Raw genomic sequence first — 14,611 nt, 5'->3', positions numbered from 1 at the left:
ATTAATAAACTAATTAATGACTAAAGGACTTTGTTTAATTAATTAATTAATTAATTTGAGATAAAAAAATATACCTAAAATCGAGTCATAGTTCCTTTAATTCAACTCGGATTTTTATTCCAATATACTGCACAAACGTCAACTTGTTTAGGTCATAGCCGAAGTTCTAGGAATAACTACATGTCGTAAAACCTATGGATCTGTAGCCCTGAGTTTTATCTATAATTTGGCGTTGATTTTGTTGATGTTGTGGAGGCCTTGCAACATATTGTTGAGGTTGAGGGTTCTGAGGCTATGTCTACTATTGCTGAGGTTGTGCCCATTGTTGCTGAGGTTAAGGGTTTTGAACATTATTTCTTTTGTATGAAAGGTATGGATGATTCCTCCAACCTGGATTGAATGTGTTGAAAGGCATTCACCTGCTCCATCTGATTGGTATCTTGAGAATTCTGAGCACATCAATATCCAAAATGACCTTGTATACCACACAATTCACAAAAAAAATTAGTTTGCGAAGGTTGAGAAGACATAGCATTAACAGATAAAAGAGAAGATTCTTGAGTGGCCTGCTATGCTTCAATCTTTTAAGTTAATTGAGCCATTTGAGATGTCATGAGTGAATAGGCTTCAACTTCCATCTTCCCTTTCTTTGGTCGCGTTCTTGGAGATGAGAAGTGCTTGGCTGCAAGATTTGCAAGAAAATCATACCCTTCCTCGATTGTTTTGTCAAGGAAAACACCACCTGCGGCAGAATCACTAATACATTTAGTCTCGGGTTCTAGTCCGTTATAGAAAATACGAACAAGATTCCACTTCTCAAAATTGTGATGCGGGCATGATCGTTGAAGATCTAAGAATCTATCCCATGCTTCCATAAGAGATTCCCCCGACTCTTGAGAAAATGTTGATATTTGATGTCGAATCTTTTCAGTTTTTTCAGGGGGAAAATATTCTTTGAGGAATGCTTGAGAAATCTTGCTCCACTCCGTCTCCTCGACAGCGTTCAACCACTTTTGAGTCTATCGCGAAGGGAAAATCCGAACAACATCACCTTCAATTGATCTTGAGTGACTCCTTTATGATTAACAGTGGAGCATAATTGTTGAAATCGATGCAAGTGATTAATTGGCTCGTCAGTAGGATGGCCAGTAAATTGATTTTGTTGGACCATACTGAGCAATACGGGTTTGATTTCGAAGTTCTCTGCAGTGATTTCTGGCATTTTAAGACCCATTGGAATGCCATCTTGGGATGTTACTCCGTAAGAATTAAGAGAGCTATTATCAATCATCTCTTTGCATGTGTCAGACTGTGTTGTAGAGCTCTTCTGTGAGTGGATCTTTTTCTGCTTCCCTTTTCCTTGTTTTTTGAGTTTCCTAAGGGTCTTGTCCAAGTCCGGATCCGTAGGGATCAATTCACCTGTTCGTTTTGACATGGGCATAAACAAAAAGAAAAGAAAGCAATGAGAATGTCCCAATTGAAACTAGAAATTCCAATGGGACAATAGAAACAGTTCAAACAATCAAACTAAAACTAATAGAATTTAGCCGTCTCCCCGGCGACGGCGCCAAAAACTTGATGAATAAAAAGTTATACCGCATGTGCACGGTGTCTGTTGTTAGCAGAGACTTAGCAAATACGGGTCGAATCCCACAGGGAGACAAGTTCTATTAGTTTTTGCCCAATTATTATAAACTATTTCGATAAACGAAGAGTGATTTGATGATTAATTAACTAAAGAATGACAATAATGAAAATAAGGTTGTTCCCAGATAAATTAAAGTCTAGGGCATACATTCGGTCCACCATGCTTATACCAAACCAAGAAATGCAAACAATCCATTAATAAACAAACTAGGTCGAATAATAAAAGCACTTGTTAATCCTACGGTCGGGAATTAACACTTACGAATTAACATATGTAGTTCGGTCGCTAACATAATCAAATTCGCCAAATTGTAATTAAGCCTCTAAAAATATGATCTTTCAATTCTAATTTTTATTCGCTAAATAATTAACACATGATATTGACCAATTACATGAATCAAACAATAAAGCACAAATCAATTGGAATTATTCAAACCCTAATTCATAAATTTATGAATAAATAAGCACAAATAATCATGGTATAAACATGGCTTCCCTCACTTAATCCCTAGAAAACGACTACTCACACATAATTGAAATAAACAAAACAAAAGAGATAATTAAACTTGAATTCATAATTATTAAAATAAATAAAGAACAAAAGATTTAATGAAAATACCTCAATGATTGAATTAATGGAGAATGAAAAGCTAGGGTTCAACAATGGAGAGTAAAAAAAAAACTAAGAAGCGTTTAATCTAGAAAATAAAAGCATAAAGAGGAAAATAAAATCCTCTCTAGTATTTATATTAAAACCTAATCCTAAATAAAAATAAAATAGATGAAAATAAAATAATGAAATAAAAGTAACAAAGGTCATCTTTTAATTGGTTGCGAGAATTACGATCGACGGAAAACAAGTTTTCCGCGCGCCAGACCCATCGCCCGATGGATGGCCAAAGGTAGAGTGATCAAGGGCTGCGACGACGACCATCGGCCGATGGATTTCCATTGGGCTAGGAAGATTCAAAGGGTTGTTTGTGCGGCTAAACCATCGCCCGATGGCTGGGCGCTTGCTGGCAGATTTGCAGGACCGATTTTGGAAGGCTATAACTCACAATACAGGCATAGTATAAAGGCGTGCTACCTATTATTGGAAATCTCTTCAAGTCTAGTTTCCCACCCAACTCGAATCACCTCAATCCGATCTGTAGAACTCGAGATATGGTTGAAACAATGTACAAAGGTCCTTTTTTATACTTTGCAAGCCTTCGTTTTCCTTTGTTCCTAACTCAAATTCAATTCCGAAAAGTGCATATCGATCCTTGTGGATGATATTTTCAATTCCCATGCATATAATACTTAGAGACAACATCCACGAGCATAAATCCCCCGATCAATGAACTCAATCCATCTATTTCCATTCCAATATCATTCGAATCATCTCCAAATACTTCGAAAGCGTCCAAATGACTACGAAATCACCTGAAACATTAAGAAATACAAAAATGGAGCGTAATAGAGCGATATAGAATGACTTATGCAAATATGACCCTAAAATCGACCAAAAAGACTAAGAAAAAGGTATAAAAACTAACATAAACGTGCCTAAGAACCCTATATAAATATGATTCATCAACTATCCTTGTTGCACGTACTCTTCCCGTCATTTTCCTACCTTCTCTCCTACGAAGTGTGTAGTAGTGCATTTGACAAGCTCTTGCGTGCGTTGAATTATTTTTTTCTAGAGCGATCAAGCTTGGACCCTAAGCAAGCCTTTCTTAGGAAGTAACCCATGTATTATTGCTTTCATTTTCTTTTCTTTTTAGAATAGATTTTCTCTCATGGAAATGTTTGTGTGCCTTTTTCTAGGTACATGACTTGATATACTTTAGTGCTTCTATTCGGATAAAGAATCAAGGAATATTGGCACCACATTTGCTAGCATATAGAAGGCAAGATTCAATATTAGAGGTTGTTAGCTTTGAAAGGTTAAAATTGGGTCATTTGCGGGTATTTACACCCACCTAATATCCGGTAATATCCTTCCATGTTCTTTCTCTAGTGGATGATGACTTTTTGGACATATGTTGGTTTTTTGGATTTATCTCCTTGTTTCCCCCTCCCATGGTTTCTATGCCATATGATTGAGCATATAAATCACATTAGGGAGTGGTATTCTATCATGTTTGGTGGGATGTTGATTTATATATTTCATGCACCTTTGTATATGCTTTTCCATGTTCTCATATTTTGAAAAACTCCAAAAAGATTTTTTTCTCTATCAAGGCAAATTTGCAATGTGTTTTGTTTTGTTCTTGCTTTGGACATAATACTTTTGGACTTGTATAATTGAATGCTTTTCTTCTTAAATGGTAACGGTGTGCACGGTTTGAGAGTATGCTTGGTTGATTCTAGGATAAAGCATGCTAAGGTAGTTGTCTAGAACTAGGGGGATCATGAAGCCGGATTCTACTTGTTTGTGGCTTGTTTGGTAATTGCTCCTATCTTCGATTTGACAAACTTATTGAGTTTCTGCTACAACCATGTGAGATTCATACTTTTTCAAGATTTCAACATATTCTTGCATGAGCGGCTTGGATCCTTGACTTTTGCAAACCTAATCTAGAATATTAACGTATGATTACTAAGATCGAGATCGAACCACCTAGGGAGGACAAAGGCATCTTTTCGGGGAGGTATTTTCCCTTTCTTCTAGGATAGTTTCCTTATTTTTTTTTTGGGTTTAGGGATACATTTTCCTACTTGCTATCCCTTTAGCCTTTTTCCCTTCTTTTCAAGCCCCATCTTTAGATCTTGAGCCTTTTGTTTCATTTTCGTTTTCATCTTTGGTTTTTGTGAAGCAAATGGTCATATTTTGGAGATTGTGGTATATAAGTTTGGTTATTGGTTCAAAATGAAAGCAAGATCGTGTTTTGTGTATATTTTGTGAATAATGGCAAGTGAATAAATGAAAAAGCCGTCCAAAGCAAAAAAAAAAAAAAAACAAAAAGGAAAGGACGTAGCAAGTGTAAAGTTGAAAAAGTCGTCCAAAGTTAAAAGATGCTAGGACCAAGTACTATTAAACAAGAAAAAGAAAAAAAAAGTGAAAAATTAAAAAAAAAGGCAAAAATATTTGGATGTGAGTATTCTCCCTTTTTAAGTATTGAGGACAATGCTCCATTCAAGCTTAGGGGGAAGCGTTCTCACGCTCTTTGTGTATATGTTTGTGATCTTAGCTTTGAATAAGCTTGGGGGTGTTGGTGCTTTTGTTAGGTGCTTACTTGATTATAATGTTGATGTTTGATCACCCTTTGCTTCCCTAATTAGGAAAACCACCAAATTTTAAAATTTAGCCTACCTTAACCCTTTTTTCCATACGTTACAACCTTTGGGAAGACCTTTTGACCTAGAGGTTGAGTTATTCATCGGTGGAGGGAATCATGGGTTATAGCCTAAGGAAAGGGGATGCGAAGTCCAGATGTTAAGTAGCCTAAAAATTTGATCTTTTTCCGGTTCCTTCGCGGAATCTATGAGATGCTCACTAAGGGTAGATATGAGATTAGTAGGGGGAACGCGGTAAGACCGTTTGGGATAAAAGTGGATTGTGATAAATAGTTCCTATGCTTAGCATATTTATAATTCAATCAACCTTAGGTATCTTTGAGCATGTACTCCCTTACTTGCTTAGAAAGATTTGCATTCACTTGTGCTTATACATTTGAAAAAGTCCTTTCATGAACATTTGTTTGCTTTTCTTGTATTTTGGTTTCTTTTTCATGCTTTACCTTGTTTGTATTAATATGAGAATTATAGGTTAATCTTTTAGGAAACCTTTACGAGAGCATCACTCGTCCTAGGGGGCGATCTAGGAGTTTAAATGGCTTGTCTTTAGTTGCTAAAATTGACCGTGATTCCTATGAAAGTGAGTTAGTGTATATTCTCATCCTATCTAGTTTATTATTTCTTTCTTTGCTTGAATAATATCATCATTTTTCCTTGATTTGGATTTTGTTTTGCTCGAGGACGAGCAAACATTTAGCTTGGGGGAATTTGATGCGTGTCGTTTTTGGCACTCTTAGGATAGGTTATCTACATATTTTTATGTTCTTTTTAGTCCTTTATGTCGTATTTTTAGGGAATAATGCTTGATTTGTGTGTTTGTGTGTTAGCTTAGAGAAATGTGTGCTTTAATGGTTTTCTTATTATTTTATTCATTTATTTCTCGGCTATTTCCCTCGCTTCTCCATTTGTTTGACTTGTTTGGAGGTGTGTCGAGCTTCCCGAGATTTAATCATCATGGAGGGAGCTCAAGTGTATTCAAGGTAATAGAGCCAAGTTAGGGAAGCCAAGCACGCAAGTCAAACCAATCCAAGAAACAAAGGAAAATGAAGGCATGCAAAGTATCAAAAAGTACCTTTGTGCATTGTTTCAGCCATATCTCGAGTTATATAAATCGAATTTAGGTGATTCAATCTGGGTTAGAAACTACACTTGAAGATCTTTCCAATGATAGGTCGCACGCCTTCATAAAATTCCTATATTGTGAGTTACAGCCTTCCAAATTTGGCCATGCAAATCTGCCGCGGGCTGTCCGTAGGCGTGGGTTTGAGTCTTGATTAGTGTAATTGTTCTTGATATATTGTTGATTCTTGATTTCTTTAGTTAATTGTTGATAGATGATTATATTTAAGTAGTTGTTGGCTAGGAATTGGGTGAAACTTGTATGATTGATTAATTGTGATTAATTTAGGAACTGTGTTGATTGATTGTTGAGAATAAAGTGATTAATGAAGGTTTGCATGTGTGTAATTCAATTAGGCCTTGAGAATTATGCTAGATTGCATTGTAATTGCTAATGACATTAACAATTGATTTAGGAATTGCAATTATTGATTGGTTTTGATTGTGATTCTCTTAGTTTGTTATTCATAGTGAACCCTAGCTTAACAATTAGGAGATAGCTCTTTGATTCCTATTGATTGCTCTTATCATTAGTCCTCACAACCTTTGATTGGCATGCTCTTCCCAAGTTGTTGCAATTGACATGATTACCTGTTGATCCTCATTCCTAGTGTTTTATTTCCTTGTTTACTTGTTTTGTTAGTTGTTAGTATTCTCTCTTACCTTCGTCTTCGACCTAGCTTAGGCGCATAATTGAAAGTGCTTGAACATTACCGTTCCTTTGGGTTCGACCCTTTACTTGCCTCTATACTCGTATTAGGGTTTGTTAAGTGTTTATAAATTTAGTTTGACTGTGGGAAGATTAGATAACGACCTAGTTTCCCCTCATCAGAATACAATAGAGAAACTTGAGCAACAATCTACTTTCTCTATCTAAAATTATCTAATCAAACCCTAAGAGAGATAAGCTCCCCCAAAACTAGAGAAAAAGATCTAATAATATCTAGAAGTCACGTACAAAAACAAGCCTCGAATATAAATAGATACGCGCAAAAACGATGAACAGGGCTCGCTATACGCCCGCGCAAGGGAGTGTGCGCCCGCGCAAGGCGGCTGAGCGCACGCGCGTTCGTGGGTGGGGTTTGCTGGCTGAGTTGTGCGCCCATGCGCCTTGGTTTTGCGCCCGCGCACAGGTTGCACACAACCCGCGCAAATCTCTCTGCCTCGATTCTGAAATTTACATCCTTCTTTGCGGGTTCAAACAAGGCTGCGCGCCCGCGCACTATGGCCGCGCTCTCGCGCACATTTTTTGCTTCCTCGCACCTTGCTTCTTCGATTCTAATCTCGTGCTTACTTGTCCTATTCTTTGCAATCCAAGACTTCAAATACCTAAGCACAAGTACCTAGGAAAGCAATAAGGTATGGGCAACGGGGAAAACACGTAATAAAGGGAAGCATTTAAGCATATACGCGATTTCATCCAAAACACATCGAGACATGTATGAACGCATTATTAGAACAAAAAAACTACAAAACACCTCAAGACAAGCTAAAGCAAAGTATAAACACTACCCTAAGAGTGACAAAAATGTCACTCATCACTAAGACCCTTAGAGATTTATGTGAAAGCTACCTCGTCATAAAGTCCCTGAATCTGAATTCTTGTCAGCTTAAACTGCCTGACGTAGGGATGTAACCCTTCTCTCTCTCCCTGGTTAATGGTCCTCAAGTCAAGACTTGTTTTCTTCGCAGGGATATTCATTGAGAAGTTGGAAGCAAACAAGAAGGCAAGCTTCTTGAAGCTATTAATAGAACCGGATGGCAAGTTGTCAAACCATTGTTGGGCGATGCCCTTCAATGTAGCAAGGAAGCATCGACACCATGTGGCATCATCCAACCCCTGTAGGTACATGAGGTTTGTGTATGCCATGAGGTGATCTTCCGGGTTGGAGGTACCATCATAAGTGCCTACCAACACGTTTTTAACCTTGGCCAGCTGTGCCGCCTTGGTTATTTCCCTGGTGAACGCTTAAGGTTGTTCACCAAGTCCGAGAAGACGGAGCTGCCAGTCCATTGGCTGGACATTGTTGTACGGCGCCTGGCCCAAATAGAGGGCCGGCTGCATGAAGTGAGGAGAATACGGACCATAGACCATGGGCGGTATGTACGGTGCATTCCCAATCATCTGAGAGCCAAAGTGGACGGTATTACCGCCTGTATGGCTCTAATGCAAGGATTGGACGTTCCCTGGCGATGTATTCTTGAAGTTGTCTGGAAAGCTCGAGGTAGAGGCTAACTCAGACAGCTACTGACTTCTCCTGTGGGTGATGATTTCTTGAGCGTCAAGAGTTGATTTTTTGTTACCCACCGGCTGTTCACTCTGGCGGGGGTTTCTTGTATTTTTCTGGGGTAGAAGAATTTTGTACTAGTCAAGGGTCCCGACTGCCTTGTCCTATAGATGCGGAGTCGGCTGCCTGTCCCTGACTAGCTTTTTCCTCTCTGGAGGAGTCTTCCTTGCCGACTGACCCTTGCTTAGGCCAGCCCTTCCTTTGTTGATCATATCCTTGATCTCACCCTTGAAGTTGTTCATAAATTTCATGACCTCTTCCCGGGTGACTTGAGCCTGATCCTCTAGCCGTCTGGGTTCCCCCTTCTTGCCGCCTAGGGGGCCTGCTTGGACCCGCCTGGCTTGTATGTCGTTCCATCTATTCTCTGGAATGAAGGTATCTGGAAATGAATGAGTCATCCTCGGCCATATACGTTTCAACTTGGTCATCATCATCCTCATGGTCTGTGAAGACCTTCAGCTGATGTTCCGGCTATGGAATATTGGAGTTACCCGGCTGAGTAGCCGGTTGCTGGTTGGTAGAATCAGGAAGTTGTACAGACTCCTGAACCATCTTTGAGGTACTCACCCCATAGACGGAGCCAAATTTTTTGGGTGTTTTTGTCCCTCGAGAGAGTTACAGCTCGAAGACTGGTCCGGCTCGAGTTGTGCCTACAAAAACAACTGAGACTTCTGGTGGTTAGAGCTCCGCCTCCGAAGATCAAGTTAGACCTTGAATAAGAGGAAAAGGTGCGGAAATTTAGGTGGGATCTACTCGGAGTACGAGATTAGGTGTTCTCTGATGAGAGAGAAAATGGATGTAATAAAATAATTGAATGTGTCCCCAAAATGGGGAAATATCTCCCTATTTATAGGGTCATTCTAGAAAAGTGCCACTCCTTAGGTCACTCTGACCTAGGTTTGGTGGGCTGCGCCGCAATTGCAGCTTTTCTCGAGAATTATTAATTGATTAAAGTCTAATAAATTGATCAAACTTGACTTAGTTCGACTTTTAGGCTTGTCCCTTTAAAGCAAAATACTGGAAACAGTCCCAAATTGATGTTCTGTAATGGCGTAGAGATTTGGACTGCGGCGCCACGCGCTAGATGCCGGCGCCGCACCAAGCGACGATCTCGTCATCTGGCGTTGACCCTTAGCATCTGGCGAGGATACTCTCGTCTGACAACATCCTGTAGTTTTGCTCGAGTCTTCACGACGCGTCAGTCTAAACAATTTGCTAATACGGTTGAATCAGTTAATTAATGGCAGTTTTTATGTTAAGTCCATAATTGAGTCTAGGCACATAGTCTCATGGTCTCACAAAAGAGTCAAAGTATGTCACTCACATTCACTATTAAAGCACACACATAATATGTCACATTTTGACCATGCTAGAGAGTCTTTTATGCGCGTCTTTTTCCGTCCTTTTTTTAGGGGGGTAAGTCAGATATTAATCCTTTAATTAAACCATACTTGTTTAAACCCTTTCTCGGTCTTCAAAAAATACACCCTATTTTAGTTTTTTTTTTTTGTTTTTTTTTAAATCAATAAAGTTAAAGTCAAATTCGAGTCAAGTAATTAAAACAAATAAATGGGTTAAATTTACAGCGCTTGGTCAAGAAAGGAAGGGCGGTTAATAAAAGGCAACACATTCGTTCAGATACTCCTTTTTGACAAACCCATTACTCGGAAAAAAAAAAAGCTAAGAAAATCATGGCCTCTTAAGAAGAAGTTAATGAACTCAAGAAGGATGTAGTCAGCCTAACTGAATTGATGAGGAATATAGCACATCAAGTTAATGACCCTATAAGGTAACAACAAATGGAGCTCATGCAAGAAAGCTTGAGCAAGATATCAAATGACTACATATTCCAAGGCATTAGCTCACAAGGGGTCTTAGTGGACAAGGAACTTCTTCCGCAAAAGTTAAATGCCACTGACATCCCTAAGTTAAAGGCAACAGACAATCCTTACTTCCACTTAAGAGCATTTGAGACAATAATGAATATTAAGGGGATAGATAGGAAAATTTTCCATACATTGTTTACTTTATCACTTGAAACTGTTTGCCAACAACGGTTCTTTTCCCTTAACAAAGAGAAAACCTTAACTAGGTACAAGTGTAACATTCAAGTTGAAACTGATCATAGAGAACTTGAGATACTTAAACAAAAAGAGAATGAAGGTTTAACTTCTTTCTTTAATAAGTGGAGGGAAACCTCTGCTAAGATGATTGAGGTACCTACTGAAAAATAATCTGTGAGATTGTTCATACAAAATCTCCAAGAAAAAAATTCTAAACATCTCAAGTATCAAAGCAACTTGAACACCTTTAAGGCCGTCTATGACATTGGAATTAATATTAAAGACGACCATGCAAAGCGAAAAGCTGCTAACACAAACTCCAACGGTGGCTTGAAAGGAAAGAAGAATGACAATCCTTCTTCTTCCAAAACTACCCACTCAAACAATTTTAGCACCTTTAATCTAAATGAAGTCCTTTCTATGAACAATCTAGGACAAACACTAGTGGAAAAAATCTCATTCGTAACAGGCTATTTGTAACGGGCAAAGCTATGCCCGTTACATTAAATATATTCGTAACGGGCAAAATAGTGTCCGTTACGAATACTTAGTTATTCGTAATGGGAAAATTAGTGTCCGTTACGAATACTTAGTTATTCGTAACGGGCAAAATAGTGTCCGTTACGAATACTTAGTTATTCGTAACGGGAAAAATAGTGCCCGTTACGAATACTTATTTAGTTGTAACCGTCATCATTTTCCCGTTACGGATATTATATTACAGGTAACGGGAATATTGAGCCCAATACAACTGCTGGAGCGTGGCCCAAATGATGAGAGGAGCCCATTACTTGGCTTTGGCTTTTTATTAGGGTTTACCTAGCCGTCATTCACCTCTTTTCTCTCATTTCACACTCAGTCACTCTCTCTCCTCTCCTCTTCTCTCCTCTCCTCCATCAATCTTCCCCATTCAATTGGTGATGAAACAAGGCGAGAAAAATGGCGATATGGGACGAGGAGAGAGAAAAAATGGTGAAATTGGGGGTTTTTATGATTTTTAGATCGGAGGGTTTATTGATTTTGCTCTAAGGCTTCTCCATTCTCCAACTCGCTAGATCTAGCTTAGTCAACCCAGCTTTCCTCTTTGTAAAAGAAATAAAATAAAATCAAATTGAATTTCGTCGATCCAACCAATTGAAGCGTTCCATTGAAGCGCACTTGACGTTCTCCATTGAAGCAGCTTCTGAAGTAAGTTAAAGTTTCTTTTTCTAATTTTATCAATTTCACAATCTAGGGTTTATCTTTGATTAAATTTAATTGTTTAAGGTTCGAATATCTAAATGGTTCAAATTAGTAAGATTATGAAAGATCATAACCAGTGATTATGTTGTTAGAAAACAAAATTATGACCCGAATTTGATAATTGTATCAAATATGCCTTAAATTATGTGATTTTCCGAGCGTAATTTGATAATTGAATCAAACATGCCTAAATTTATGTGTTTTTTCGAGCCTAATTTGATAATTTATCCTGAAATTATGTGATTTTTGGAGTTTAATTTTATAAACCTAAAATTATGTGATATTTTTAGCCTAATTTGATAATTGAATCAAACGTGCCTTAAATTATGTGAATTTTTTCAAGCCATATTTGATAACTGAATCAAACATGCGTAAATAAATGTGATTTTTCGAGCCTTTAATTTGATGATTGAATCATATATGGTTGCTAATGTATTGCAGAACCCTTTAATGTTAGGATTGAATTATCCAACAATGGTATAAGAATGAAATTGTATTGATTTAGTTGATTAACAATTTAAGTATCAAATCTCCAATTATAACTTGCTCTAAGGGTTTATTAATTTTTGGGGATATTATTTGTTTTTTGTTTGTTGTTACTTAGACTGTTCGTTTGATTTAATTCTTTTTTTTTTCATTTATTAACTATTGAATATCAATTTTTCAGGTCATTATTGAACTATTTGTTATATTTCTCAATTAGCTGATTTTTAAACTTGAAATTGCATTGATATTTAAATTTTGATTTTTTATTGGTATATCATAGTTCTTTCTGTTCATATTTTACCCTTAAATGTCGTATTTGATTAAACTAATATGGGATGATTCTTTTGGGATGGGGTTACTATAAGAGGTTTGAATTGGGATACTGGGTTGAGAAGATTATGCAGTATATATATAAAGATTGGTTCTTTATGGTAAAATATTTATAGACAAGGCAATTTTCTTCTTTTTTCTGGGGTTGTTTGAAAAATTCAGGGTTTATGGTTTTCAATTGATCGTTTGACTGAAATATGCCTGGGGATTTTTTGTGTAATTGTTGACTAGGGGGTTCTTGGAAATTAAAATTATGATGTTGTTGACTGAGAGTTGTGGGAAAGTTTTGGTGCTTAAAGTTTTGATTAGAGTTTGGTAATGTGCTTGGGCAGGGGCGAATCTGTGTAGACTTACATTGATCATTATGCTAGTTTTGTCTGAAATTGCTCCTCCATGAGTTGTTCATAATGCAGGCGCCTTTGTGATTTTGACCCTATGTCTTTCATTATACCTTGTCTTTGAGCACCTTTCTACATATAAAGAATCCAGAGGTTTGATCCCAATCCCTTCAATTTGTATCTTATATATTTTACCTTCACGTGTTGAAACTAATCCTTTTGTATGGAATTGCATTTAGGAGCAAAAATATCTGATTGGAGTCGTCTTAATGGTACATGCTATTCTATTGAATCGGTAAGGTCCAACAATGGGTGAACTTTGTGTGATACAACTGTCACTGTCTTGATTAATGCTTAATACAAAAAAAAATAAAAAAATAAAAAACAGTGAACATATGAAACCCCTTTGGCTGATAAAAAACAGAACTAATAATTCGAGCTCTAACAGTACCAATACCGATGAGTTCACTAGTGTTTTTGCATAGGCAGAGACTGATAAATTTTAGCAGTCATTTTCCCCTTTTTTTTTCCCTTATTGTGCTTGCTTTATGAGCTCCAAGTGGTATGTAATTTTTGCTAGTAATTTATATTGATCATCTTAGTCCTTAGATTTCTATATGTACAAGCTTGGTACTTTACCCCTGAAAATAAATAGAGAAAAAGAACAAAAATATATATGTGGCATACTTAGGGGCTGGGGTACCGAATGATATGGGGTGCTGGTTTACAGGTTTTAAGTTTGGAGGGATTTTTGCTGAGATTTGCTATTGAAATTTATAATATAATAAAATTTTCAGGTTATTAAGGTTCCTTCCGGAGTATCTATCCTTCGAGCTTCAATATGACATTAGTAAAAAAAGAAAGGTTGGTGCATATAAATACTTCCTGTAGCTTCTTTTTTTTTTTAATTTTTTGTTTTTAACTTGTTTTTTTTTTATCTCTTATTGTAGCTCATACATAAACATCATCCATTATATCGGTAAGCACATATAAATCTCAAACTGCATTTTTTTTTGCAGCTGTCAAACTGCTTATTATATCAGTGTGTAGTTTCAATGCAAGTTGTTTGTGTAAAACTAACTTTTGATTCACTAGGTATGTATCCGATAATCGTTGTGCATACATGGAGATTTTCTTGGCCTCCATTTGTTTTTATGGTGATGATTGTTGCAAAGGCTTCACAAGAAAGAGCGAGGCTTGTGATGAAGATGAAGATTTTGTTCTGTTTGACGGAGCCTTGGGATATCACAATTCTCATGAAACCGTATACCTAACGGGGCCTAGACGTAGTTATCGCGGTGATTATTTTTAAATTGACGTCAACCTCAAGGATGGCGAGGGTCGTGAAATAAGTTGTGGGGGGTGTGGGATATGATTTCAGCAACGCATATGTATTTTATAATATGCGCTTGTGTTCAATAATCCGGGGCAAACATTGTTCTAAGGAAAAAAAAATTGTTGTTGTTGTTGTTTTTTTTTTTTTTTTTTTTTTGTGGCCAACTGTATTAATTAAAAATTGTGGATTAAATAAAAATTTACATTGATATAATAAGCACAAAATTTCGACAGCCCAGCAAATTATGCAGGGATTTTTTTTTAATTGAGGCTAAATGTATTTGTAACGGGCAGTTGAAATGCCCGTTACGAATAACCCGTTATTCGTAACGGACACTGCCTGTTACGAATAACATTTGCTATCTGTAACAGTAGCATACGTAACGCCCGCTGCCCGTTACGAATAGGCCTTTTATGCCCGTTACGGATAACTATTTTTCAACTAGTGAAAATAAACCATTTAGGAGAAACTTTACTC

At 37.2% G+C, this 14,611-nt stretch overlaps 1 protein-coding gene and 1 non-coding gene across 3 annotated transcripts; both read left to right on the top strand.

The window, feature by feature from the left end:
• The first annotated feature begins 819 nt into the window (after positions 1 to 819).
• On the top strand, positions 820 to 925 carry LOC145625920 (small nucleolar RNA R71). Its single transcript, XR_014110813.1, has one exon. It is a non-coding gene; the product is annotated as a small nucleolar RNA R71 (small nucleolar RNA).
• An 11,356-nt stretch (positions 926 to 12,281) lies between these two features.
• LOC145613806 (uncharacterized) lies at positions 12,282 to 14,403 on the top strand. Of its 2 annotated transcripts, XM_081668856.1 has the most exons (5): positions 12,292 to 12,951; positions 13,038 to 13,093; positions 13,596 to 13,662; positions 13,749 to 13,777; positions 13,894 to 14,403. In XM_081668856.1, exons 2-5 carry the CDS (start codon positions 13,068 to 13,070, stop codon positions 14,108 to 14,110), a joined length of 339 nt encoding a protein of 112 aa, XP_081524982.1. In that variant the 5' UTR covers positions 12,292 to 12,951; positions 13,038 to 13,067; the 3' UTR covers positions 14,111 to 14,403. The 2 variants fall into 2 exon arrangements, 1 of the variants encoding a protein (XP_081524982.1); XR_014107015.1 differs by lacking the exon at positions 13,596 to 13,662 and having other exon boundaries at positions 12,282 to 12,951; positions 13,894 to 14,396.
• Positions 14,404 to 14,611: the final 208 nt, after the last annotated feature.

This window comes from Chenopodium album, chromosome 3 (genome assembly GCF_948465745.1).
Source record: "Chenopodium album chromosome 3, dcCheAlbu1.1, whole genome shotgun sequence".
In the NCBI taxonomy this organism is placed as follows: Eukaryota; Viridiplantae; Streptophyta; class Magnoliopsida; order Caryophyllales; family Amaranthaceae; genus Chenopodium; species Chenopodium album.
The sequence above is the reverse complement of the archived record's forward strand: the minus strand, read 5'-3'. Positions and strand labels throughout refer to the sequence as shown.